This window comes from Onychostruthus taczanowskii, unplaced genomic scaffold (assembly GCF_017590055.1).
Source record: "Onychostruthus taczanowskii isolate IOZ18803 unplaced genomic scaffold, ASM1759005v1 scaffold17, whole genome shotgun sequence".
Lineage (NCBI taxonomy): Eukaryota > Metazoa > Chordata > Aves > Passeriformes > Passeridae > Onychostruthus > Onychostruthus taczanowskii.
The window spans coordinates 10,390,445-10,417,230 of record NW_024498906.1 but is presented as its reverse complement, the minus strand read 5'-3'; the positions used below and the strand labels follow the sequence as shown (position 1 = coordinate 10,417,230).

Here is a 26,786-nt window from a genome sequence, read left to right as displayed (position 1 = left end):
ATAGGTTGCCAAATTTCCAAATTACAATGTTATTTACAATAATTTTAGCTCTCAGCTACCCTATTTATTTGAGCTGCAGCCTTTGCAGCCTTCAATTTTCTCCTCCACAGGGTGGTTATGCCACATGCTCATTAGAAGCAGAAGGAAGATTGAAAAGAAATTAAGGGTAAAAACAAACACTGGACAGAAAATGAAGTGCTCAAGAGTTCTATCAAGTATTTTCAACTTGAACCTTCTCCCATTTGAGCCTTAAACATGTAATACATACATTCTCTATTTTAAAAAACACCACATTTCTTTCATGTGTTTCCAAGTAGTTAATAGAATCCCAGGATTCTGAAATACTCTCCTCTTGTTTTACACTCATACTGCTCATCTTCACTAAAAACAGTGTCTTCACTATGGCTTCACTAACTTCCACACTGTAAGGATAACACAAAACTGAAAGTGTGTTTCTCTGTCAAACATCTCATTTTCATGTACCAAATTTCAGAAAATTATGCAGCTCATTAAGCTGTAAATACTTCAACACTTTTAAAGTATGATGTGAATGTGAGTTATGATGTTAAGGCCAACCACAGGTGATGGATTAAGTATTAATTCATTCAAGTATTGGGTTACTGTGCTCCTGACAAGCTCAGTAATTTTGGAAAAGCATGCATTTATGCAATATGGCCTAATTCTTTAAAATAAACTTAAAAGCTCCCATTCTTCTGCTGATACCTGGAAAAGTCTTTGGGCATCCCAAAGATCAACTGCTAGCACACCTGCACACCTGCCACCATTGTTCTCCACTCTTGACTTCTAAAGACTTTCCAAAGTGTTATTTTCAAAGCATTTTCTATTGCTACAGCTGTGAAATAATAACTGCCCAGAATGCAACCCACTTACAACACTGCTACAATGTTTGCCAACTTCACAAACAAAGCAGAAAACAATAGCTTGAAGGTGAACTCCCCCTCCTTGGATAAAATTCAGGTCCTAGTAATGGAAGTTGAAAACGTAAATCTTAACTATTTCATGCATTTAAATATGAGAGAAAGGATACAAACCATCACTGTGAATATGCAACACAACTTCCTGAAGTTTGGGAAGCCTTAAGAAAGCCAAAAATGTTCCTAGCAAAGTGACAGTGTGCAATTCAGTGGGGTTAGCTTTTAAGGATTGCAGGCCAGTTTTTATTCTGGTACAGTGAGAATTCAATTGGAAAAACATCTAGACCATCCCCCTCTCAATGTCCTTGCAGGTAAGGCATAAAGATATGAGTAAATCATGTCCAGTCAAATTCAAATATTCAACAGAAGAGAAGTAAAAATGGACATAATCCTGATTTATTCTAGAAAGGCAGTGATAAACCCATTTAAATACTTAGATATTCAGTAAAACTTCTCAAAAGTGTGAAGACTACCCCAATGGCAATGCAGAACCGACCTCTCATACCTTCCAGTAATATATCTTCCCTGAGGCTGAAAAGTATTTTACCTAACTTCATGATTTTGTGCAAAATAATTTCTCCCATGTCATGTTCTTTTACATTTCTGAAACTATTTCTGTAATAGAACTTAGTATTTCAGTTACTTTGGAATTAATTTTTTAAGCTTTTACTACGATGTTCGCTCTAACTCTAAAATTCTTCTCTTCCTCAGATGCATTTGTAAAAGTCCTCCTGGCTCCCATCTAAGAGGTTTGCAGTTAATTTTTCTTTTTGTGAGGGCTGTCCTCTCTCAACCAAGTTTTAAATAATTTTTTCTGCTGTCTTCCTGCTCATGCTTCTACTGTTAAAATCGAATCTTTAAAAAACATCTCATGAGAAAGTTTCAGGTTTTGCTCTTTGACTTTTATCTTGCAAGACAGCACTGAACTGCACATTAACTAAAAATATAATGAGGCATCAGATTTCTTCCAAAAGCAAAGTTTCCTTCTATTACTTTTTCTCTTCTGCTACTCCATTTCTTTTCAATACTAACCTGGTTCCCAATATTTGTATCTATGCTCAAATTTTAGTTTATTGGCTCTGCAGTAGTTGCTTTCACACAACCCACTAAGACATATTTGTATTGATCTTTCAAACTGAATTAGAAGTTACTTTTTATCATTTTCCAAGAGTTAATCTTTTGTACTATGCTGGTACCTAAGAAGCCCCAGAGACAGAAGTCAAAATTACCTTAACACTTTATGTATCTTTGACATGCAATTTTTGACAGACCTGTGCTCAGCAAAAAGATGACAGCTGTGCCACTTATTTTTATTTCCTGATGACAATGAAGCCAGTTATCCAAGATGAAATTCAACCAGCTCTATCAAAAATGACTATTTTTTCCAGCATTTTTATACATATGCATACACTCCCATATACAAAACTCACAAATGTCTCTATTTTGTACATAGAAAATCCAGGTGCCGTGGACAACAGCCACGATCCCAGATGGTTTTTCCTGCAGACAAGGAGCCCACAGGAAAATTATGCAACTGCTTTCCTCTCTTAAGGAAATTCATGAAGGTTTCTGCATTTCCAGTGTGTTTGCAAAGCCAAGGTCAGACACCAGGCTGTGCTGATACTGATTTCTAGGAACTGCTATTCCAGAACTACCATAGGAGTGACCAAACAAAAAGTTATCTCAGCTTGCTGCTACTGGACATTACAGATCAGAGCTAACCATCCCCACTTTTGGAGGGGATCATCCCCTCTGCAGCCACAGCAGGAACCTGAGTTTTGGCTGACAACTAACCTGGATGGGGGAGGCTTAAGCTGAGAAAACTGGAAATTATTTCAGTAGACTGGAAAAAGAAAATGCACATGCGCACCCAAAATTTCTATCTGCTCCTCAGCATCTGTTTCTTTGTAATGTACACTAAAGTTTGAGTCTCTTGCTACAAAAACCTGGGCTGCTGTCAGCCAGAAAGACAACAGCAAATTACCATTCTGTCCTCTGTGTTTCTTCATAACATTTGAAGTGATTCTCTTGGAGAAGGATGCTGTGCTCAGTCACATTCTTCTCCTTTTAAATCCAAAACCATGGCAAATGCAAAATTACAAGTGGCCAAAATACTAAAATCATATTTTTTCAAGAACATTCCAGAACTGCTTTGAGCTTTACAATAGATGTCTGCTGGGCTTTGTATGTATTTTATATAAATAAAGATGAAAGTGAAGCTTGTGGATTTGGTGTTTTTAAATGGACTTTTTGGCTTTCTCCCTCCCACACTCTCCTGCATTTTCCCCTATTTCTCATTTCTAACCACTCAATTTCTCTTCTCCTTTTTACGACAGCTGGCATTAGGAATATGAGCACTAATTGTTTAATTGAAGGGGCAGGACTGCCAGGCCTTCAGCAAATACTTCATTTACCCCAAGTATCACTTCCTAGATTTTAGTAAAGTATTCACACACAAATGCTACCCTATAATCAAGCTTTAGAGTGACTACAACCTCCCTGTTGTCAACTTCCAACATTCTCAGATCTTACAAATTTAACATTTCCCCAATGCCACCATTCTGCAACAGATGTTCAAGCCTAAATTAAATTTCTGCTGTAAAAAGATGTCGCACTCAGATGTCACCAAAAAATCCCACCAGGGGAAAAAAAAGACACTCTTCTTCTTTGCCCCTTTTTTCACAAGTTAACTCACCCATTTTTTTAAAGCCCATTTCAAGGCAAATAATAAAAAGATACAATGTTTGTTGATCCAGTATGTTGGTAAGACTAAGAAGGGCTCAGAAGTACTTTGGTAGACTCAGGCAAAGCAGAGTGTGCTGCTACCAGAGGATTCTCATGATGAGTAATATGCTTTGGAATTCATTCCCCCACTTTAAGACAAAGCTGTGTTATATGCTGAAATGTTCATTCATTCCCCAACCTCAGTATGGTGCTGTAATATGATTTACATTTCTTGAAGTTGCACCCTCTGAAGAAAATAACTACAGATGCCTGAAGTCTGGAATATTCCTGCATTTTGGAATGTGCATATGAGAAATGTCACTAAACTCAATTGTCATTTTACACATCAATCAATTCATTGCTCAGAAGAGCAAAGGGAAGGAGGCTCTCAAGTTCCTACTTGCCTTTGCCTAAAAGATTTATACTGGATCTCCAAATGACAATATAAGAACACTAACTACAGGTTCTAGAAATGCAGAATTTAACTTTGCTGTAAAAATGACTATATATTTCAATTCTAATATTTGGATTGATGACCTAATTTTCCTGTTTCTGATGATACATACTCTAAACAGCTGCTGTGATCAAAGCCATTTTTCTGTAAACTTCTGAATTAAGTCTATGGCACATTAACCTAAAACAAGTAACTTACATGATTCTAAAGCTATGCCACAATAACATCATATAAAACATAATAAAATTAGGGATACCTATAAATGTTGTGTTTGAAAAACACAATCTAAAGTAATTTTGGTTTGGTTCCCAGGAACAGAAAAGTCTCACAAAAACCTGTTTATAAATCAACCAGTGGTTTACGTGTGAAAAGGAAAAGGGCACAGTAAATCTTCAAATAAACAAAAACTTACTTTATCATTTCGAAAAGCTTTGGATCTGAGACCTTGATATTCCGAGCCATATTCCATGAAAGGTGAACCATGGGCACTATGGACTTCACGCTCTGCAGCTTATTCCACTCGTACCGTTCCACTGCCAGCTTGTACTGGCAGGCTGCACAAACACACAGGCACAGCAGCAATCAGCCAGGTGAAGGAACAATTATCAGCCAAGATCACTCTGTTTGTAATAGTAATTTATATCTCTAACAGCTAAACTTCATTCACAATGAGCCATTCATTCCAACTGCATTTCCATTTTTTAAAATGTCTTAAAAAGTGTATTTATGATGCTGAAAGAACACACAATGCCACAGCAGCAACACAAGTTACTGAAAAGTGTTTGATTTCTTTGCTGAACATGGAGCAGTATTTAAAAAATGGTGAATTAGTAAAATTTAAAATATTACAGGTTAAAAAAATCCAGGTTTGAAATGTCTGCATCTCACTCTATTCACAATTTATCATGATTCTACACTGCTATGGTATATAAGCTCTTACTGAGAGAAGAAGTGAGTCAGACTTTTTCATTAAGCAGCCTACTCACTCCACCCTTCTTTTAAAAATGTTTTACAAAATCTACTGTGACTGAACATGAGAGGTCTCTCAGTCAATCACATAACCCTAGAGATACACTCTTTATTGTACCATATAAAGACATATTTTAAACTACTTAAGAAAACAGAAGTTTTTTTGGAAGTACATTCTCTTCAAACACTTGACAGACTCTTGTTTTAGCTGCAGAATTTCCTTCCACACTCCCAGATAAAAATCCTTCCAAGACCATGGTTCAAAACTGAAGAATTCTAGAGCAGTAGGACTGAGAAACCTAATGTTCCCTTATGAACCAGATTTTACAGCTGTCTGCATTTCCTGATGCTATCACCAAAGAGCTATTAGGTACCCACTGTCCCACCAATACTAGAAGACTAGTCCTTAAATTCATATGAAACCCATAGTGCAGTTTGCTGGGTAGAACAAATCTGGGAGAAAAAGTTAATAAATGGCTTAAGAAGACAGTACATAAATTAAAATACACATTTTACTTCTAAAAGCCCATTCAAAGCATGAGTGCCAAGATTGCATTCTTGCTGCTTTCTCTTCTTCTTACAATGGAATTCTTTAAAGCTTCAACACATCATATTTTAAAAAATACAACACAATGGGTTTTTTTTCATCTAGTAGAGCATGGCAAATGAGTAAGAATTGTCAGGTTCTGTGCCATGTGCAGGATAATGTTACCTGCAGAGAGCTCAGCACTGCTCAGGCACTGCTCACACATACCTGTGAGAGGGCCAACGTTCCACGCAATGTTGTTGCACCAGCCAATAGCCTGAACCCAGTGAACAGTGCCAGCATTTATCCACACCAAATCCCCTGGTCTTTGAATAAATCTATAAACTGGGACATTGGCTTCATACAAATCTTCCAAGTTTGGCCACCAAGATCCCATCAGGAAATTCATATTGTTCCTGAAACAAGAGGAAAGATTAAGTCTTCAGCATTTCCCAGTGGACATGTTAGAGGCAGATACTTCAATGCAACTACCTGGGAAAAATGACCATCACCATGAATGTTTTCAGTGACCCACAAACAGTAGCCAAAAGGAAAGTGTCATCTGTACAATTCCAGATCATAATTCTACATTTCACATCCTGCAATATATCAGAACACCTTCCCATCCACCTGTCCATGTGAAGTCAGTTTATAGCTTCCAGTTAAGTTCTATTTTCCTTTAAGTTTCCCGGTATTTTACTGAGGCTGAGGCAGACCAACCCTTGGTCAGATCCAGTGTGGCACTGATGGCCAAAGCTGCTTTTTCCATGACTGCCTGACCTCCTGTACAGACCACAGCAGCGCCCAAGGATGTTTTCTGTTCTCTGAGCATGTACTCACACTGCCTGTGTGTGCATGTGCAGCTTGCTCACACAACAAACAACCTCTTGGCAACATTTTAACTGTGATCCATGGGTTTGTGCTTTCAGCCAAGAAATGCTGACCCTTCCTGAGCAGCACGGACAAACACCTCCATATGGATTTCCTAACCATGATGTCTTCCCCTATGGTTATGCAAAATCCACACTCCTCTCCATCCTTATCTCAATATTACACTGCTTCTATATGCACCATGAGAGATTATTTGCAATACACAGTTTTCAAAGACAATCAAGTGCCTTTGTAGAGGCACTGCAGACATTTTGTGAGGTTACCAAGCTCTCGGTTTCTCTGTCAGCCTCAGAAGGACAGTAACATGCAAGCAAAAAGGTCTGCTGTGCCAGAGACATCACTATTCCATCAGCAGAAATTACATTTTTGAGATGGCTCATCTTTTTAAGGGTGGGTGAAATAAGAACAGCTGTCAGTAGACAGGCAGGAAATACAGAGACATTGAGATGAATTCACAGAGCTCTGGAAAAGTTCTGAAGTCAAGAGCTTAATCCAGTCTCAACTGGGTAAGAAAAACTTCTCCCACACAATCAACCTCAAAGGCTCCTGTTTGAATATTGGGCATGATTAGGGGACAAAACTGATGCTCCCTCTTTTTTTGTGTGGGCATGTACAAACAAGTATTGCTCTGTTTGTTTTTAAAACCACTCTACACAAGGCATAGCAGAGAAATCCTAATCTTAGAGCTGGCTGAGTAGTTCCCCAATGCTCAGGGTACCTCAGCTTTTCCAGGGAGTTACAAATATGTAAGTCTAAGCAAAACCTGCCATGGCACTTCCTGGGATCTGAGCAAATTAAGCTTTCACTCTAAATGCAACAAGAAAACCTGCCAAAATACCAGTGACTCTCTATTTGCTTCTGACAAGAGAATTCTGCTTTTGTTTTTGTCACAGACAACCCAAGTTTCTGTATATTGTACAAATGTGGTATTTTCCACGAACTCCAGATTTTGCATTTTGACCCACTTTTAAAAGAATTTTCTGACAACATGGAAAACCCATAAAATAATATCCCCTTATAACACCCTCAGTAATTTCCCCCCTCAGGTCTGAGACAAGCCCCAAAAAAATTGATAAAAGTAAGAGAAAAACACCATGTCCAGCTTACTTTTCACAGAAGTCATTCATGACACCCCAATAGCTTTCAGGGACAACAAACCATTCACAGTCACCTGGACCAATATTTATATTTACTGAGCAAAAGTTGTTATTTTCTTGATGACCTGAAATTTAAGAGAAAAAGAAACACACTTTATGCAAGGCCTTCCTATCAAAACAATGCCAGGAAATGCAAAAATACAATTTCTAAAAAAACTTACACCACAGTTTAAGTATTTTTATATATTTTATATGACACTTACATACTTAGGTGCTTCACACAGTTAAGCTACCAGTGACATGAAAATTATACTTTTGTTAGTTTGTGGAAAACAAAATTGGAACTACCAGTCTTGGGGATCTGACCAATATTTCAGCAGTTTCTCCCTCCTGCAGAAACAAATACTTCAAAAGCTCAGATTTTGTGTTTCATGCTATCCCCTGACAGACCTGGTCAGGTGCAAAACTTTGTGAATTCAGGCACTGAACAGACAAGGAGTACAAAAATCTTTCTGAAAGAGATTTCAAAATTCATGTAGCAACGCCCAGTATTTTATCTTTAGACAGCTGGAAAACTGAGCCATAATCCCTAATGGAATTTTCTGAAGATCTACTTCAGAAAAAAAAAAAAGACCTTGAAATTTAGTCCAGACTCCTCAAGTTCTAGTCCAGGCCCCCAACAAAGCACAATTTATCATGGAGGGTTGAGTTCTATTCTCAGACAATAAAAATCAAAAAAAGTGGAAGCCTCTGATTTCTAAGATTGCACCAGATGATCTTTGGAAGCCTCTAACAACTTCCAAGGTATATAAAATAAAAATACTGTCCATGTATATAAACCAAACTGTCTTTTTCTCCTTAAAGAATCCACTATTGCATGCAAGAGGTCAACAGGGCAATTTCCCAGCACTGCAGAAATGCAGAAATTTCCACTCTAAGTGCTTTGAACATGCAGAGTTCAGTTAATTAAGAACGATAAAAATCATGAATATGTATATTTATCCTGTTTAGGCATCCTCTAAGATATAGTTAATCTGCAGTGCAGTTAAATCCAACACCCCACAGGAGAATCTGATTTTTTTCATGGGATTATGATAATTATACTCACCTGGTGTCCTGCTGCCTGGAACCTTCATGTAGAGCTGCACTGTGTTCATGCCCAGGATGGTATGACCAACATGGCTTAGAAGATTTCCTGCTGATACCACACGTACAAAAGCAGGAAGTTTTGTCAGTTCATGGAGTTGCAACTTCCACCTGCAGCAAAATAGCAAATTGACAAACTGTGAATCCCTGAAACTCTTAGAAGAGTCTGGGAAACAAACATTTTCAAAAAAATTGTTAGCAAAGGTATCTGTGTTACTCTTTCAATTTTAAAATAATTCCAAATACAATCGCAAATCTGACAGGCTAGATGAGAGAAAACACAATTTTGCAGCCAAAGATGAAACAACAGATCAGAAGATCTGGAATCTATCCAGGATCCTACAAGGACTATTTCAAGTATCAAAATCCAAGTCCCTATGAGTCCCTGTGAGGTTAGCTTTGCTTAACTTCATTTGAAGTCTCTCTCCCAATGGCTTGTTCAGTAATAGTTTATTTTCAACTAGTTTGCAACTACAGATGGAATTTCCTTTACAGAAAAATGGCATCAATATCTAAAATTTTGTAGCAACCTTTAATCACATCCATAGATGCACACACTGATCTTCCAGTGACTCTGCCACAAAAGATGTCATCAGCTTAGGTGGTCCTTACTCCCCAAACACCATAAATTTTTCTTCTTTTTTCTGACTGAAGTAGACCAGAATTTTAGTACTGGAGCTGCTGGGACTGACAGCCTAGACATGCTGGATCTTTGATGGAAGCATGTATTAACCAGAGGTTGAACCAAATAATTATTACTGGATAATAAAACCATGCTTTCACACTATTTCTAATATTATCTAAGCCACCTTCATCTACCCACAGAAGGATATATAGTTTAAGTAATACTCAATTTTGGTTTTGAGGCTCTTGAGAGGTATCATGGCTTACCCACACAGGTAAGCATTGGTCTGGTCTTTCCTACATATTTTGAACGCTCTTACTGGATAAAGAAGCAAGAGTTATGTAAAGGTGAAAACAGAGGACAGTATGAATGAAAGGAAAAACCCCATGAAAAACAAAAATTCAGACAAAAAAAGAAAAAAAACCCTTTGATTTTACAATTTCTACACAAAAACTAAGAACTTGGTGTTGTCAGAAGTAATAAAGTAGCAAGCAAACAGTTTAAAGCCTCACAATAAAACAACGGGAATGGATTAGAAGGATGACTAGAAAGAATGGTTTCTGATGGATGTTTCAATTCATTTCTGGAAAAACAAAAATCCTGGGAAGAGAAGTTTGAAAATATATTTTAACGCGAGAAGGACTCATAACAACAGTTTGAAGACCAAAGGTAACCATTTCATTGTGGAAACTGGAATTTATCAACAGACTGACTGATGTCTGAGAATACTTCACTGATTTCCAGAAGGATTATCATCATCTAGGATCCCATTGTGAGCAGGAGAAACTGTAATCAACTTACTTCTTGTCATCTGACAGGTCAATGTTGGTCCCAAACTTGATTGTTTTAAAAGGTCCTCTTCTCCTCCTCCCAGAGCTGCAAATGTAACAAATGTATCAGGTAAACGTGAAAAGGGACTGATGTAAAATAGCACAAAGAACCAACTACAGAATGAATAGAGTTATAACACACTTACTTATCAGAAGATGTAGATTCATTATCTGAGTGGTCCTTGTGGTGACTCTTCTTCTCATTTTCCTCCTATAAAATGCAATTTTGAAATGTTTTCACATACATACACATGCACACACACACCAAAAAACCCATATAAAATATACAGGTATAAAGAGATAACACAGAGATATAAGTACATTTATTTCAAGATACTGACGCAATCTTTGAAATATCCATGTCTAAGATTTTATGTCAACATTTCTTCATTGTGAAGAAAATAAAAAAAGTCAGTCAAATGCACTGAAATAAATTTCTTCATGGCTGCAGATTCCATGACACTCAGGAAAAGACAACAGAGAATGTCTATACTGTAAATATTTCTGCTGGCCTGCATTCAAGTTGGAAATGAGTATATTGGCTTGCTCCATTCTGGGGGTGACCTGGAATCCTGGAATTCTGTTAACTTTTTCAAATAAGAACATCTAACTCCCTGCAAAGTCAAGCAGGTATTCTGACAGGAAACTAGGATGACTAATATTTATAAAACTAATTTAATAAAATGCATTATATAAAATCTTTTGAATTTTTCATAGCCATATGCTATTTTTGCACTAGCAGTAGCTGAGACCATGACTAGTGGAAAAAATCCAACCAATATTAAAAAATGCAATTTGATCTTTTTAGCAGACTGTGCTCAAAACCCTATTCTAAAGACTTCTATTTTGGCAAGTACATGGACATAGAAGGAAAAAGAAAGAGACAAAAAGGAAGAAGAAGCTGTCTGGATTCTATCCAAAGATCTCTGGCTTTGAATGGGATTGTTGTTAAATCTCAAAAGTGCCCTGTATACCTGAGAAAGTCTTATTCATCCTTTGAATGAAGGACAAAGAGAAACAAAAAGGAACCTAGTGATGATGGATTTATCAAATGCTGCAAGACATGTTAGAAAAGCAATGCAATTGCTGTTAGAGGAATAAAGAAAAAAGATCACCTAGGGCAAGCCAAGAGAACTGTGGCTATAGAAAGAAGAAATAAAGCTTTCATTTAAACACTGGAAAGTCACCTAAGGACAGGTCAGAGCAGTGTTAGGCAAAGGACACATGTACAGTGTCTTTCTAATTTCCAGAGGAAAAATGAAAATCATTACTCTTAAAAACTATTTTATGTATTGCATTTTTACCACCAGTTGTTAACAGTGAGGAAAAAAAATCAGAACACCCTATGGGACACATTGTGGTGTAAACCCAAAGCTGAGGCTTTCAGTGGTATGTGCTAAATTATATACAATTTAAAAAATTATATATAGATAAATAGATATAAATAGATATTATATTCCAGTGATGTAATGTTCTCCAGCCCCTCTGGAATGACGTACAGGAATACAACATGGTGTAAACCCAAAGCTGAGGCTTTCAGTGGTATGTGCTAAATTATATACAATTAAAAAAAAAGGATATATAGATAAACAGATGCAGATAGATATTATATTCCAGCGATGTAATGTTCTCCAGCCCCACTGGAATGACATACAGGAATACAACACTGGTGCCACTGCTCAGGGGGCACCAGAAACCTTCAGCCTACTGAATATCTTACTGAAATTTATTACCATGACAGAGGAAGAAAAATCCCAGGTTCTAGAAGATTTCTGTGCCCCTCACTTCCCATGGTATTCCTGCTTCTTTTCTTCATCCTGTACCAGCTCACAGCCTTATGACTGGATTCCCTTCTGCTCTCTTAGAATTTCTCTTTCCCTTCCTACTAAAATAATTCCTGTTTCTGTGTAAAGGCAGTGGAAACTGCAATAGTCAATTCTCCACACTGACCTTTTCCCTATTTTCTAACAAACTAGTCAAAATTACCTTCATGTCTTAGTTCTACCTTAGCCCAATCTTTTTGCAACACCGGGTAACATAAGCCTCCAAGGAGTGCCCATAGCCAGTTTTAATAATGTGCTCATAACTTCAGTATAAAATGTTAAAAATACCAATAAAATCACATTTCACAGAATCCCAGAGTAAGAGAATAGTTAGGATTGGAAGGGACCTCTGGAGATCATGGGGTCCCAACCCCTCTGCCAAGGCAGGAAGGGGAAATATTATTTCTAATACTTCACTCTGTCACATAAGCCTAAAAACTTCTAAACTAAATATGAACTGTTATGTTTGGAACCCAACAAAAGACTAGTATTAGTGTAAACTTCTAATAAGCCACATCCAAATTAATTCAGGAGAGTAGGAAGAACAAAGAAATCTCATTTCAAAACATGTGAAATCAGAAGCAACCCAAATTGTAAAATAGCCTCAAGTTCTAAATATTTTAATGTGAATTTTGACATTATAATACAAAAGATTAAACTAACAAACTTTTGAAGTATGTAACAACCATGAGTTTTACATTATTAAACTGAAGTTTACACTAAGCATTTGGGAAGAACAATATTGTATTTGACCCTCTATTCAAAACAGATTTTGAAAATTTACCTGTGCTCTTCATGCTAATGGAAATCTCTTTTTCCTTAGCAGTTTTCACATTTTCCAACAGCCATTATTAATTGGCTCCAGAGTCAGTATGGAGTTTGTGAATAACTCGAATAGTAGCAATTGACTTACCCTTAAAGACTCCTGGAATGAGGAGGCTTGGTACTGTGCATATTTAGCAATTGTTGTATGAGATCTACTGCTTTCACAACGCCAGATTTTCTTTGTTCCAGTGGGGTCCCAGTTTTCATCTGCTGGCTGCAGTAGTTGTGTCCTTACTTCTACTATGTGTTCATTATTCGCTTCTACCAATGTCTTAGTAGAGAAGAGTCCTAGATCTAATTAACAGCAATGAAATTAATAAATGAAGGTTAAAATATAATAAAATAATTTCAGGAAAATAACTGAAGTTATCAAAACGTTTCATCTAAAATAATTTTTACCCTTTAAGTCTTCACAACACTGCCCACCTGAATGTTAATTATTAACATCCAAAAAACTTTCCTCCACATACCCAGTAGAAAATCAGAAAAAACTTGGCAGCTACTGACTATTTTACAAGCAACATTTTACATGCCTTGGCTAAACAAATCTGCAAACAATGTTTAAACCTATTACCATGAAAGTATTTTTCAGAGCAGAGCTTAATGAATGTACTGCCATCATAAAAGACGTTTCCTACCAGCAGTGGTAGTTTATCTACCCAGAGACTTCAAAATATTGCACACAGTCAAATTATAGATCATTAGATCTAAACATGAAGACATGCATCCAGTTTTTTAGAGGAAAATGTCTGGCTGTAAACTTCCATATCCACAGCTCAGCTCCCCTCTGTGCTCAACAAAATCTGCTGTATTTGTGGTGAGGATTTTTTTGACAAGACCAAGATTAGAAACAACAGCAAACTGAGAAATGACAAATTATTCTAACAACTTGGAATATACAGGTAAATAGTATCACAGAAATAAAATATCCACTTCTAAGAAATGAGAGACTTCTCTTTAAAAAAAATTCATTACTCCCCAAAGTTACAAAAAAAAAAAGAAGAAAAAAAAAGGTAAATTTACCTAATTTAAGCGCTCCAGCAAGGCCACGTATTACAGTAACAGGGTTGTTTGGATTTGTACAAAATTGATGTAAAGGTGGAAAGAAAGCATCTCGTTTATTTTCCAACTGCAAAATTATAATGGAATATTAGATGTCAGATCAATCTAAATTCCTTATTTTTAAAACAAGAAAGAATGATAAAACAGAGAAATAACAGAAAGAAAACAGGAATTTCCTGCATTTCCATGCACTGTGGGAAATGCACAGCTACACCATACAATTCTTTCTATGGTAAATGCTGGGTTCACTCCTGAAATTAATTTGTTACTGTGATTTGTTTCTTGGCAAGAATTATTCCCAGGTTGCTTCAGCTTTGCAACTCAGGTTTCCTGAACTTAATTTCTTTATCTGACAGTAGCCTTGTACATTCCCTAAATCTACAGAATTCTCTGAAGAGCAATACAGTTACTTTTCAGAAGAAAAAAAGTGCTAATTTTACAGCTAATGTATACGACAAACAGCATAATTAAAAGACTACTCTCATGGTATATCTCATGTTAACCAGAAAGGTTGATTTGATTTTCTCATGCTTCTCTGCACCTATAACCTCAATTTTATGCTATAACCTCCCTCCTGGTTTTGTCTTAAATTGCTATGAATCCTTTAGAATGCTGAAGGCATTTCTGGCAATAAACAAAACACAACAGGGAGTTCCCAAAGAGTGGCAGAACTGCACAGTCTGTGGCAGTGTGGTGACTTTCCAGCTTTGTGAGGACCCAACAAAGCCGGGATGGACTTTTATTAAGGCAAATGAGTTCAGGTGCAACACCTGGAAAACACCTGGAAGCACCACTGCATCCAGCCTAACCCAGCTCTCAGCACACTCAGAGCCAAGTGCCAGCCTCACCTGGTCCCCAAATTGAGGTGACCAAAGCCAGCTTCAGCTTTTCACACTGCCTGTATGGACGTACTGTAATTTATTTTTCTGCTATTAAGGAAGTGGATATCCTGTAATTTATTCTTCTATTACTAAGGAAGTTAGCTCAATAACGCTATTATGAAACTTTATTTTCAGAACAAAAGTTGTAATGCTTGCATAAGAAAATACTACTCAACTAAACCCTGCCTTTTCCTGGTGACATTTTGTTCCTAACATCACCTCAACTTTTATTCATTTTTCTTCACTATGTTTTGAAGCAGATTGTTATGGGAGTTTAGTTTAATTACATGCTCATTTATACATAAGCTGTCACTTACAAAAAATTGTACATACATTTTTGAAATACTGTGCATTGTATATAATGAACTGTTTTGCTTATTCTGCCAACATTTTGAGTATTAAAAATAAAAAAATCAGAAGAATTTTTAATTTTGTTTACTGAAATCCTTAATTTAAAGGTCGTTGTGTCAAACTATGTCTCAAAATTTCATTTAAGGTTGGCATTTCTCCTGCCTATATACCAGTTTGGAGAGCACCGTAATTAGAACTCAGTGATGAACAGTGCATCTTTAAAATAATTACATTATGTAATTCAGATATCCAAACAATTGCAAAAGACAGGCAGCAATGTACTTCTGCCACTAGATTTACTTACATAAATACTAGGTGTAGGTGGATTCAGCTTGTCCTTTGGCAAGGGAGGGTACGGTGGAGGCGGTGGTCGTGGAGGTGGGCATTTATCCAATAGAATACTACTGTTAGATAAGCCATTTTTACCCAGATTCCTAAAAGGAAACAAGAGCTGTCTCTGTCAATACTTGACAAATAAAATAAATGCATATCAGTGTAATCTCTTATGCAAAATAATGTTGTATAAGGAGAAACCATAATTTAAGATGCAAATAAAGCTCGTATGTTTTAATCAAGAATTTTCCATGTATAATTTGATATAATTCAAACTTATTCCCACTTTGCCTGCTGAATTTGCAACATCACCACTATTAGTTAAAAATACAGCCATTTTCAATAAGAGCAAGTATGACACATTTTGATAAAATTTAACAGGAAAAGAAGGTTTCAACTGCAAATGTTGAACCTTAGCAGGTGGATGATCATTCCACAGGAGCTGAGGCAGCAGAGCAAAAGTCAGAAAATGACAATGTCTTAGCCAAAAAACTGCTGAGTCACAAAACCCAACAACAGCTACACTACAGACACTGAACTGAACCACACCTACCCCTCCCCGACTTACACATTTTGAAGCAGAAGGAGCCACTGCTGTATAATCCATTTTTTGGAGCAACAAGGGAGAGGCCTTTACCCCCAGTGAGCTGCTGTCAATGCCCCTGTGTGTGACTCCAGGGAGAACCTCTCTGCCTGCATTTGCAGCCTCTCCCTGGAGATTTCCAGGTGTGCAGGACCCACTGGATGTGTAACTTCTCCTCTAATGGATGACCTGAAAAGTCTCCATCCTGAGCTGAGCCTGTAGTCAATACCCAGTCACCATCACTGGGAATGTACTGACAAACCATCTCTTAAATTCTTGTTAAAAATTACTCAACTACTTCAAAATTCTTCCCACTAAACACTATTCAAATCCTTCTTCCAAACTCCTTTGATTCACTGTTGTTACCTCCCACAAAACAGGATGTTTCTAATGTATAATTTAGTCACATATCTTCGTAAAATTCACTGGTTACTAAAGTTTTGGTGGGTTTTTTTTGTTTTGTTTTTGTTTTTTTTAAATAACAACTAGTCTTCAGCAGAAAACAAAAATTTTTATCAGATGAAACTCCGAGTGACAAAAACTTCTTTCTGAAACTGAGCAACATAGTACAGCCAGATACTGAGTCATGAAATGAAGGTAGCAGAACCCACAGGATGGACTTGGGGCTTGAGATGGGATCAGACTGACACGACAAACACTTCAAACAAAATGGACAAACATCTCACACACCACAAAGCACACCTGTCACACAGCTCATTCCTTGTGCTAGGTGAATCCAATGCCAGAATTTCACTTCCAAGAAAGTGAAAGAGTGATGCAGAAGTTTTGATTAGTCATCATCCAACTTGGCAGAACAATCACCGGCCAGCTTAATGTCTGATGTAGTTATTGCAAAGGCTTCACTGTCCCCACATATACCAAAAAAAGCCAACAAAAGCAAACAAAAAAAGAACCCCCAAAATCATATTGCAATATAAAATCATCACCCTTCAGAAATTTATTGACCATAGCTGCATGAACCTGAGATCCAGACTACGCAAAGTGAAACTAGAATGTGAACAGCAGGTATCAGACATTACTATAACCTCTGCATTACCAAACAGAGAAATAAACCCAAGAAAAACAAAATAGTATTAAAAACAGGAGAGAACACTGACAAAATTCAGTATGCATTGATAAACAGTTCTCAGGAAATTTCTAACTCTAAGGAAAATGAGGAGAAGCGAACTTGAAGAAAAAGGAACATTGCTCAGAACTAACAGGACCTGAGCTGCTGCAATCACAGCAAGGTAATCACTGTGAAAGCTCTGTAAAGCCAGAGCACCTGGGGGTTTCAGGGAAGGTGACAATGGAGAGAGGAGAAACTTCTGTTTCCTTCCTTCTTAGAGGAACTACAGGTCTGAAAAGGCAGAGGAGAAAGGGAAAGAAACAGCACAAAACAAAAGATCAGATTAACAAAGATATCTCATAAACCCAGCACTTGAAGCTGGTATTACCAATTGCACGCTGTAATTTCCTATTAAGCTACTAAAATTCTATGTAGAAATTTTAAGAGGAAAATGAACGAAGAATAGCAAAGCTGAGATAGCAAAACATTCATAATTTAAGTGGCACAGGAAACAGATGGGCAGAATATTTAAAGTTGTCTTTAACAGACCAGCTTCACTCTACCATAATTTTTTTCCTATAATCTTTTTAACTATGAATCAAAATATCTTACTATTAATAACAAGGCAAGAGATCTATTAAAGAACAATTCTGTAATTGTTAGTGTGCCAAACAGAGCAACAGAAATTATAAAAAACACTATAGAAATACTAAAAATATTTGCTACCATGGTGTGAGTATCCACTGCCAGCCTCTCCACTTCTGGAAATATGGAATTACAGCCATTGCAAGGAAAGTTAAAAACCCTTTTTGACCACAGCACCTGTGCTGAAAATCCCACATTATCTCAGTTTCAAGAATGCAGTTTTTGTGAAAGGATTTCATAGTGGCCGAAAGGGGCAACAAATGCACTGCTCAAGACAAAACAAGCCTGATTTATGCCCCCAAAAGAAAGAGGATACCCAGTCATCTGTGATGAAGGAATGAAGAGAAGGACAAACTTCATTCATTCAAACTGACTTCCAGAGGAAACTGCCTTGTTGTGGACTGTACTTGGACAACACCCTTCATTCCCAGAGTGGGAAGAGAAGGCTCAGAGGGACACAGCCAGGGGCGCACAGGGACAGGCAGCCTGTCCTGAGCCACAGCTGCAGCACTCAGGCCACTGGAAATTGCTCCAGGGGTCAAAGCACCATGGAAGCGCTTCACCCTGAGGAGCAAACCCAAACCGCTGTGCTTAGGAGAACATCAGCCACTAAGGATGGAACTGGTGCCTCAACTTTACACAAATCACTCCATCAATTGAGTTGGAAAAGACTTCTGGGATCACTGAGTCCAGTCACCACTGTGTCACCGAGCCCATGGCCCTGAGTGCCACATCCAGCCTTGGAGGAATGTCAACCTCCAGGGACAGTGACTCCATCACCTCCCTGGGCAGCCCATTCCAATGTCTAATCAGCCTTTCTGTGAAAGGAGAATTTCTCCTTTCCTCCACATGTCCAACCTAAACCTCCCCTGGCACAGCTTAAGACCATGTCCTCTTTTCCTGTCACTGGTTGCCTGGGAATATTTCATGGGATCTCTTGAATGAGCAATCATCACATCCATTAGAACACCCCTTTTAATTATGTTTTACTGTTTTCTAGGATACATTCCCACAGCTTTTAAGAGACAGCTTACAGCCTTCAGTCTTAGGTAAAAGCTTCCTCTCTGGCTGTACCTAAACACAGAGTTGACAGAAGCCCAGGTGTGACACAGTTTCAACAGTCACCCACAGAACACTTATCAGGAAGTTTCCAGACACTTTTTAGGTACAGGATTGATCCTGCATCATCCCACCTGTCCAAAAAAAAAATAAGGTATCATGCAGGTTTAAAGCTACCTGTGTTACACAGCGATATCTATTTTAATTCTATTTTAAAATAAAAATTCTACCTCAAAAAATAATAACGTTAACAGGATAAAACTTTCCCAGGACCAAGAATCATTATCAATAATTATCATTCTTTATGTTTATTAAACACCTCAATACTTTTACTATTTCACTCAACCCTTATGTCAGACTGAGAGAATTATGTCTATTTCTCAGGAAGTGTGCTCTTCAAGTCCTCTGGAACTTTTCCTGTTTTCCAAGAACTATTAAAAAAACCCTATATGAATTACAAACAGTTCTCTGGCTCGCTCTTTCAGAGTTCACGGATGCATGTTATCTGGGCCTCTGACTTAAAAATGCCATATTTAAGTATAACTGCTGTTTAACCTTCTCCTTGACAAGAGAATACATTCCATGATGTGAACATTTTATCTGCCTTTTTCCCAAGCACAGAACAAAAATATTTACTGAACACTCTTGCCTTATTGAACATTCTGATACTTCTGTGCAGACTTTTGTTTTATTCTTTTTTGTTCTTGTCTAAAGGTTTTCCTCTTCCAAACATAATTTCTATGTTTTCTAGAACTCTTACCTTCAATTCTTTAAAAAATATTTGCTCTTTTTGTTTCTGCTTGGGAGATTACTACTTTTTGGTGATAATGAAAAATTCCTAAACAACTTCTAGTTATCTATACATTTGGATTTTAGGTACAATTTACAGGTCAAAACAGAGTAAGTTACAAGCATTTGTGCTTAAGCAGTTATTTTTGTTGTGATGTGCGAATTATTATTTGAGGATTAGCTGTATGAGAATTAACAAGGTTTTACTGCTCAAGAGATTATAGTTATTCAGAAGAACAAAATTAATACCCTCTCTTCCTCCAATAAAAATCACATTTAAAATGAACACATGGAACTGTGGATTTACTTGATACTCTATCTCAATCCCATCAGAATTCATTAACCCACAAAGAGGAAGGAACAAGACTTTTTCGAAACGTGCCTGCAGAAGGAGCCAGCTGAAGCACTGGGCTGCACAGCACCCGCTTGGTGCACTCCTGCTTCAGACCAGAACCTCCCACCCTTCACAATTAGCAGATACAATCAGTTGATTCCTTACTGTGAGTTATTAAAAAAACCACAGAAAAACGCCTGTCAATCCCCAGCAGCCTGGGAAGGAGGTGGTCTCCTGCTTCAGACCAGAACCTCCCACCCTTCACAATTAGCAGATACAATCAGTTGATTCATTACTGTGAGTTATTAAAAAAAAACCACAGAAAAACGCCTGTCTATCCCCAGCAGCCTGGGAAGGAGGTGGGTACACACACAACACCCAGCCCGGCTCCCTGAGCTTCCCCCCCCAAGCTCCTTCTGCAGCCAGGGCATCGAGAGGAGCTCTCAAAGGGAATATAAAGAAGTCAAGTCAAGCTTACATTATGCTTAAATGCAAGTAATGCCAGATAATTACACAACCTGTTTATCATGCAGTTCTCTACCCCAGCCTTTCACAACCAGGTACTAGCTGGCAATACTCCCGGAGATCTTTCGTGAAACTACAGAAAATCCTACAATAGAACCGTGGATTTTCTCATTATGCAAATGTATTTCTAATTATTTTTCAATTCTGTTCTGATTTTGACCTCAATAGTACAGGTTGGCAGTGAATTTCATAGGTTAATTACATGTTATGTAAGAAGTAATGTTCCTTTTTTTCTTTTCTTAATGACTTTTACATCTTTCCTCTATTTCATTTGCTAATCACCTTGCTCTGAGGCTGTAAGACAAACAGAATCACATCACTGACTTACGTAAGAAAAGCATTATAGCAAGTGGCACCAAACTTTTTCATATGCTTGCCTTTCCCTCTGAACAGTAAAATTTTTTTTTTACTCCCAGGTAATTCTGCTTCCCATTTGCAGAGTTAAGTATCTGCCTTTTGAACAAAACAGAATCTCTTATTCTAAGCAGTGTTCAGCTTGTGAAATCACAGTACTTCAAATTTTATTCTTAAAACTTTTGCTATGGTGAAGATCGCTGGCAAGATGTAAAGTGCTTTTAGAGGAACTGAGCAATTCTGTCTTGAAGCCAAAAAAGTCCTTTGTTTGTAAATAAAATGCCCAATAAAACAAGAATTGCTTTTGTTGTTTTTAAAAACAAAACACTAATTCAATCCAGGTCCTTCCTCCACAAAATACTTCCCCTCAAATAGATTTAGGCTCTTTTCCTGTGGACCAAGGAGATCCCAAACTAGTGATTCACTGACTTCCCAGACCAGGCTCAGGGAGCAGCACGTCAGTAAGGACAGAACAAATTTCTTCTGCCCTGGGCTCCTAGAGAACCCTCTGAGCAAGGAGAAGTCTGCCCACCTGAGCCTCTGCACTGCCCACTGCTCCTCAGGAAATGCATTTACTGCCCTTGGGTAAAAGCTGGCCATTTATCAGACCTTTTTCCAGACTGTTTAGCCCAGACCACCTTCATAGAATCCACAAATCATTAAGGGTTGGAAAAGACCTCTGGGATGATGGAGTCCAACCTGAGATCAAACACCACTTTGTCAACTTGACCGTGGCACCACATGCCACCTTCAGCAGTTCCTTGAACACCTCCAGGCAGGGTGACTCCACCACCTCCCCGGGCAGCCCATTCCAATGTCTTAGCACTCCTTCCGTGCAAAAAATTCCTCTGTTTGTTCCCTGTCTTGTATTTTTATCATTTGACAAGGCCCCTTGAGAGGCAGCTCATCTCTCCTGGTCTCCTGTCACTTTTCTCAATGGATTGCTCTACACTTTCCCTCTTTGAACACCAAGCAAAAAGAACTACAGAAAGGCCTTATTAGCTCATTTTGATACACATTACAGTCAAAGCTACACCTCTCATTTGCCTTCCCCAATCATGCCAAATTAGTAAAGCTTTCAAGCTCAGAAATGCTTCAGAGTTGTCAAACTAGTCTTTCCATGTATCACCATAAAAATGACAAGGACAACTTCCAGCTGACATAAACTGAGCCCAGTTACCCAGCTGGGCTCTTCAGAACTGCCTGAGGACCTCTTACCTCTGGAGTTTTGTTTGGACCTCTGCCTGTTCTTTCAAGGACGTGAACAAACTTTAATAAACAATGAGGAAAAAAAATAATAACCAAGATATTTCTTACTTCTTTTGTGAGAAACAATACAAATCAACTCAGGAGCTGCTTAAACTAAGGACTTGACCTCAGATCAGTTTTAGAAAGGACAACTGGTAGACTTTAACTGAGATGGATCCTGGGTTTCTATCCCTACTCTGGGATGTTAATTAGATGCACCAGTTGAAACACTGAGTGAGAAATCAGCTGGTTTCACTTCAGTAGAAATAAACACCTCGAGTGTTGAATCTCAAGTCTTGTGATAATGTTTCATTAATTCTCCTTTCAGAAAGATTGCTCACAGGGAAAAGATACTTACATTTCTAAGAGCACAGAAAAGCGCTTTTGATAACAGTCTTTTTAAGGAAACATGATCCACAACCAGACCAAGAAGCACACTCTTTTTTTCTCCCCCTATTAACAATTGGCTTTTCTAATAACAAACTCAGAGCAGTTATTCTTAGCATGTTTTCTTCTTTTAATTACACGGGTTTCACTTATGCTCAAAAATTACTTGGGGTTGTGTTGGTTTTTTGTTGTTTTGTTGTTGCTGGTTATTTTTTTAAATGACCTTAACAGGAGATTTTCTTTAGGAATCCCAGGAAGGATAATGAATCTAATAGTGCAATCTTTTACCTGTTAATTTTCTTAGAGGCCTGAAGAATTTTACTTTACTATGTAAACAGTTTACCAAACTTAATTCAGTTGGTTTATAACCACCTTAAAATTTACTGCTGCAACCAGTTTTATTGGTAAGGAAGACTAACCAAATCACACTTCCCTGCATCACCTCCTCAATTGCTTTTCATCCCTACACTCCAGCAGCAGTTTAACAAGATGAGCACATTTGCCACCCCACTGTTCTCCAGAACAGCATCTTAATGAGATTTGCATATCTGAGTCAATAGCTCAGCTCCTGCGTTTCTCAATTCCTTGTGGCTTTTCAGTGACATTGTCTGGCCCTTCAAGGGAAGCTCCTTGTACAAGTATCAACTGCTGTGCCAGCACCCTATGTCTGACCCCTTCTCAGCCTCCTCAACAACCTCATTTCACCCCAGGAACAGAATGGAGCTCTGTTAAATATTTCCTCAACATTCGCACCAAGGAAGATGGATATAAAGAAACTTTTCAGCCTCCGCAATTATCTTGCCCTACTTAAGTGCTCACTTTAGTCTTTGGCAAAACAAAGCATTTACCAAGTCTGTTTCTACAGAGCAGACAACCTATTCACACGTAATAAAAGAAGAATCAAACCGAGTTTTCTCTTTGGCCTGTGTTTTGCATTTTATGGTACAAAGCATCTCCTTTCACCTAATGGCTTCACTTGAGCAGCTTTTATTAAGACAACATTTGTTTATGTAACACAAAATGACAGTCTTCCAGCATTTATTTTTGTCTAACTGATTCTGATTTTATTTTATTGTGATGCAAGACTTTCTGAATGCCTGTTCTAATAAACTGCTTTTACCATAAAAACCACCAAATTTCCATACTTCTGATGCTCCTTTGTTTTTAAGCAACAAACCCCTTGGAACTTTAACAGGTCACTTTTTGGTGGTGAGCGTTACCATAAAATCTCTCCTGTGAGATGAGGAACTCCATTTTCCTGCAGTAGGTCAATTGTAGTTACCTTGTGAATCAACTTTTGTGCATTACTTAATCCCAAACTGCTACTAATTCCAGGTCTTTTGAGCTCTAAGCACAAATAAACCTGTAGGGTCTGAAAGAGGCAAAAAATGACTCTTAGATAAGGCGGGTTTTTTTAACATGAAAGCATCTGAAGAAAAAAAAATTAACAACTAGACATTTGAGAACTTCAATGCAACTTACAAAGAATGTAAACACCCTGGTTTGGAAGTAAGCATATAGTAAACAGAGCCAAATGCAGAACAATGAGGAAGAAAATAAAAATTATTAATCTAGTGCTCCAGATATTAAAAAAACCCAAGCTACAGCCACCTGTTCCTACCTGTAAAAATGTCTATTTTTGCCTGGAGAATATCATCAAGGCAACAGGGGAACAGATTGTATCAAGTGACTATTGTCAGATAGCAACAAGAATGTGCCAGAAGATAACAATTATCCATATTAGAGATGAAGCCAGAATGTCTTTCTGAACATATCAAATAAAATAAGGGTATGTATGCAACAACTGACACACATGAATACATTTAAGGCCCAGTACAGTGTAGCTCCAATACAGAAAAACTAACAGAACAACTCCCCTCTCCCTGTGCATTAAGCTTATTCAATAGAGGTGTCTGGGGTCTTGTCTGGTCTTTTTATCTGTTGTGTTCTAGAGTTTGTTGTTCAGGGTGTTTGGTTTGTGGTTTTTTTTTTTTTTGTTTGGTTTTTGTTTGTTTTGTTTTTGTTTGGTTTTTTGTTTGTTTTTTTTTAAAAGAAAAAATATTTTCATGTTTTCTACTGTGGGTGGCTTTTCTGCAAATTGTAAAGTCAACACTTTTGGTCACAAATTCGTATTTGAATCTCAAGATACCACCTGCAGAGACAGCACCCAAATATAATCAGTACTACAGGAAGTACTTTCAATTCTTTGTCATTGCATTCCCACACTGTGTTAAAATAAAGATCAGCATGCAGTATTGACGTATCTGATATATTACCATATAAATATCTTCCATTTTACTACATATATATAATATATATATTTTGCCAATCAGCAGGCCTTTGAGCAGATTATCTTTTAAAATTCTCCCTCCCAGACATTTTTCTTTATGCCAGTCATGCACACAACAGCTGTAACAAGGATGTTCTGCCCAAAATTCTGCTCCAGAGCTGTCATGTGTATGCCTGTACATCTTAAAACAAAGCAAGGGCTAACCAGCTACTCAGTAAAAGACTGGGAAATCCCTGTCTTCGACTTCATGAGTACAAACTGTCAGACATATTAGAATGACAGGGAAAAAACCACCCCACTATTAATATATTATACAGGGTTTATGTACAGTTATATTTTTTACTAGTATGAAATAACAGATAACCAGCTCAAGCACAGGTGAGTTTCTGTACTTCTCAGTCTGTTATTATTAGCAGACATATGCAGAATTTTCAGAAAGCTCTGTTTGCCTAGAAGAAATCCTGTCACAAAACCTGTAAACACAGTTCAGACTGATGCAGTAACTGACCTCAGAGCTGCTAGAAAACCAAGTCTTTCCTCCACCCTTCCCTATCACCCAGCTCTAAGTGCTCTGCCTTGCTGAATGGAGGTGCAGACAGGCTGAAGAGGGAGCTCTCAATCTCTAGTCCGTACAAAAGAAAGGGAAAAAAGCACATCTAACACCTTCAGAGCTGTCTGCAAACTGCAAGGGACGAAGTATCAGCTTACCTCCCTTGAAAAATTATGATTACGTGAGCCTGGTACTGACTGGAAGAAGCCAAGTGAAACACCTTTATGATCTTTTCTTTATCTTGGAAATTAAGGATCATTAGGAATACTACACCTCCATCAAAGAGCACAACCAGAAAGACCTGCTGGTTCACGGACTTTGTAGCTAAAACGATAAATGTTTTGCTAGGAACACTAACTGCAGACCTCTCAGACAGCAGCACACCAAACACATCAAAATGCAACATTTCACTAGAGCGAAACTACCCATTATTCTCTCAAGAAAGCTACAATCCAATTTTGGAGGCAGATTAGGTAAACTTTAAGAAAAAATTTAGTCTCTAACAGTTCATATTATGCCTATTTGCAATGCACTCATCCTAACACCATTCACCGAAGCTATTTTCATACTTCTACTAGAAAGCACACATACATGGTCCCAAATAAATAAAAAAAAAGCTGTTCAGCTGCTAATTTTTATGAATGTAGTATATGCAGCAATGTCACTTGGAAATGAACATTACAGTAAGACTTAATATTTGAAAGATGACAAAATAGGCTCCCTAAAGATTTTTTTCTCTCTCTTATGAAATTTATCTTGGTAACAGATAGTGACAGACTGCTATATCATGGATCAGTATTAGTCATCAAATCCCACAACATTAGGAACTACGAGCTCTCAATCACAGTAACAGATGCAGGTTTTTTTGTAGAATGATATAAACATGCTTTTACAGTATTTTTTAAATATCAGAAAGAGTAATGCTCAAAACCACCATATCTGCAATATAAAATATAGCAAACATACATCCTAAATAAAATATTTCGGAGTAAAATATATTGAGGCGATAAAAATTCCAACAAGAATTCTAACAGAGAAAAATATAGATAACATTTCAACTAAAATAACTGCAAACAGAGTTCAGGATGGAAAACAGCAGAGTATAGCCCAAAACATTCAATATGATTAAAGGGACTTCTGTAAACTTTAAAGGCATCTCAGGTTTTCAAACACAGTGACAACTGTAAAGGACAGCTACAGAAATTACAGTACCCTAAATGGTCATTTCAATTTCTCAACTTGTTTGGATTTCAGAAATTTTTAAGAAAGCAGGCAAATCTCTCTAAAGTCTACCAAGAAAACCCGAGGACTTTGAGGTATTTTACATAGAGAAGGCTGCGAGCAGCAAGCACTAAATGTGAATTTGCAAAGCTAATGACTACCTGACAGGCTCCCTGCTAGCACACGCACCAGAGATGAACACTGACAGATTTAGCTGCAGCAGTTTAAGTTATTATTGCTCAGGGTTCAACCATCCTCCT

At 37.6% G+C, this 26,786-nt stretch overlaps 1 protein-coding gene across 13 annotated transcripts in view; it reads right to left on the bottom strand.

Moving 5' to 3' along the window:
- The window catches only part of KDM6A (lysine demethylase 6A), a 152,346-nt gene that overhangs the window by 6,872 nt on the left and 118,688 nt on the right, over nucleotides 1-26,786 (bottom strand). For all 13 annotated transcript variants that reach the window (XR_005952299.1, XM_041399930.1, XM_041399931.1 and 10 more), the window contains 9 exons: nucleotides 15,444-15,573; nucleotides 13,869-13,974; nucleotides 12,934-13,139; nucleotides 10,344-10,408; nucleotides 10,169-10,243; nucleotides 8,705-8,853; nucleotides 7,607-7,721; nucleotides 5,837-6,024; nucleotides 4,526-4,667 (listed from right to left, as the gene is read on the bottom strand). Coding sequence is in view for 12 of the 13 variants with exons in the window: in XM_041399930.1 (XP_041255864.1) it covers nucleotides 4,526-4,667; nucleotides 5,837-6,024; nucleotides 7,607-7,721; nucleotides 8,705-8,853; nucleotides 10,169-10,243; nucleotides 10,344-10,408; nucleotides 12,934-13,139; nucleotides 13,869-13,974; nucleotides 15,444-15,573 (1,176 nt within the window). In the remaining variant the exon portion in view is untranslated. The remainder of the gene's footprint in view (nucleotides 1-4,525; nucleotides 4,668-5,836; nucleotides 6,025-7,606; nucleotides 7,722-8,704; nucleotides 8,854-10,168; nucleotides 10,244-10,343; nucleotides 10,409-12,933; nucleotides 13,140-13,868; nucleotides 13,975-15,443; nucleotides 15,574-26,786) is intronic.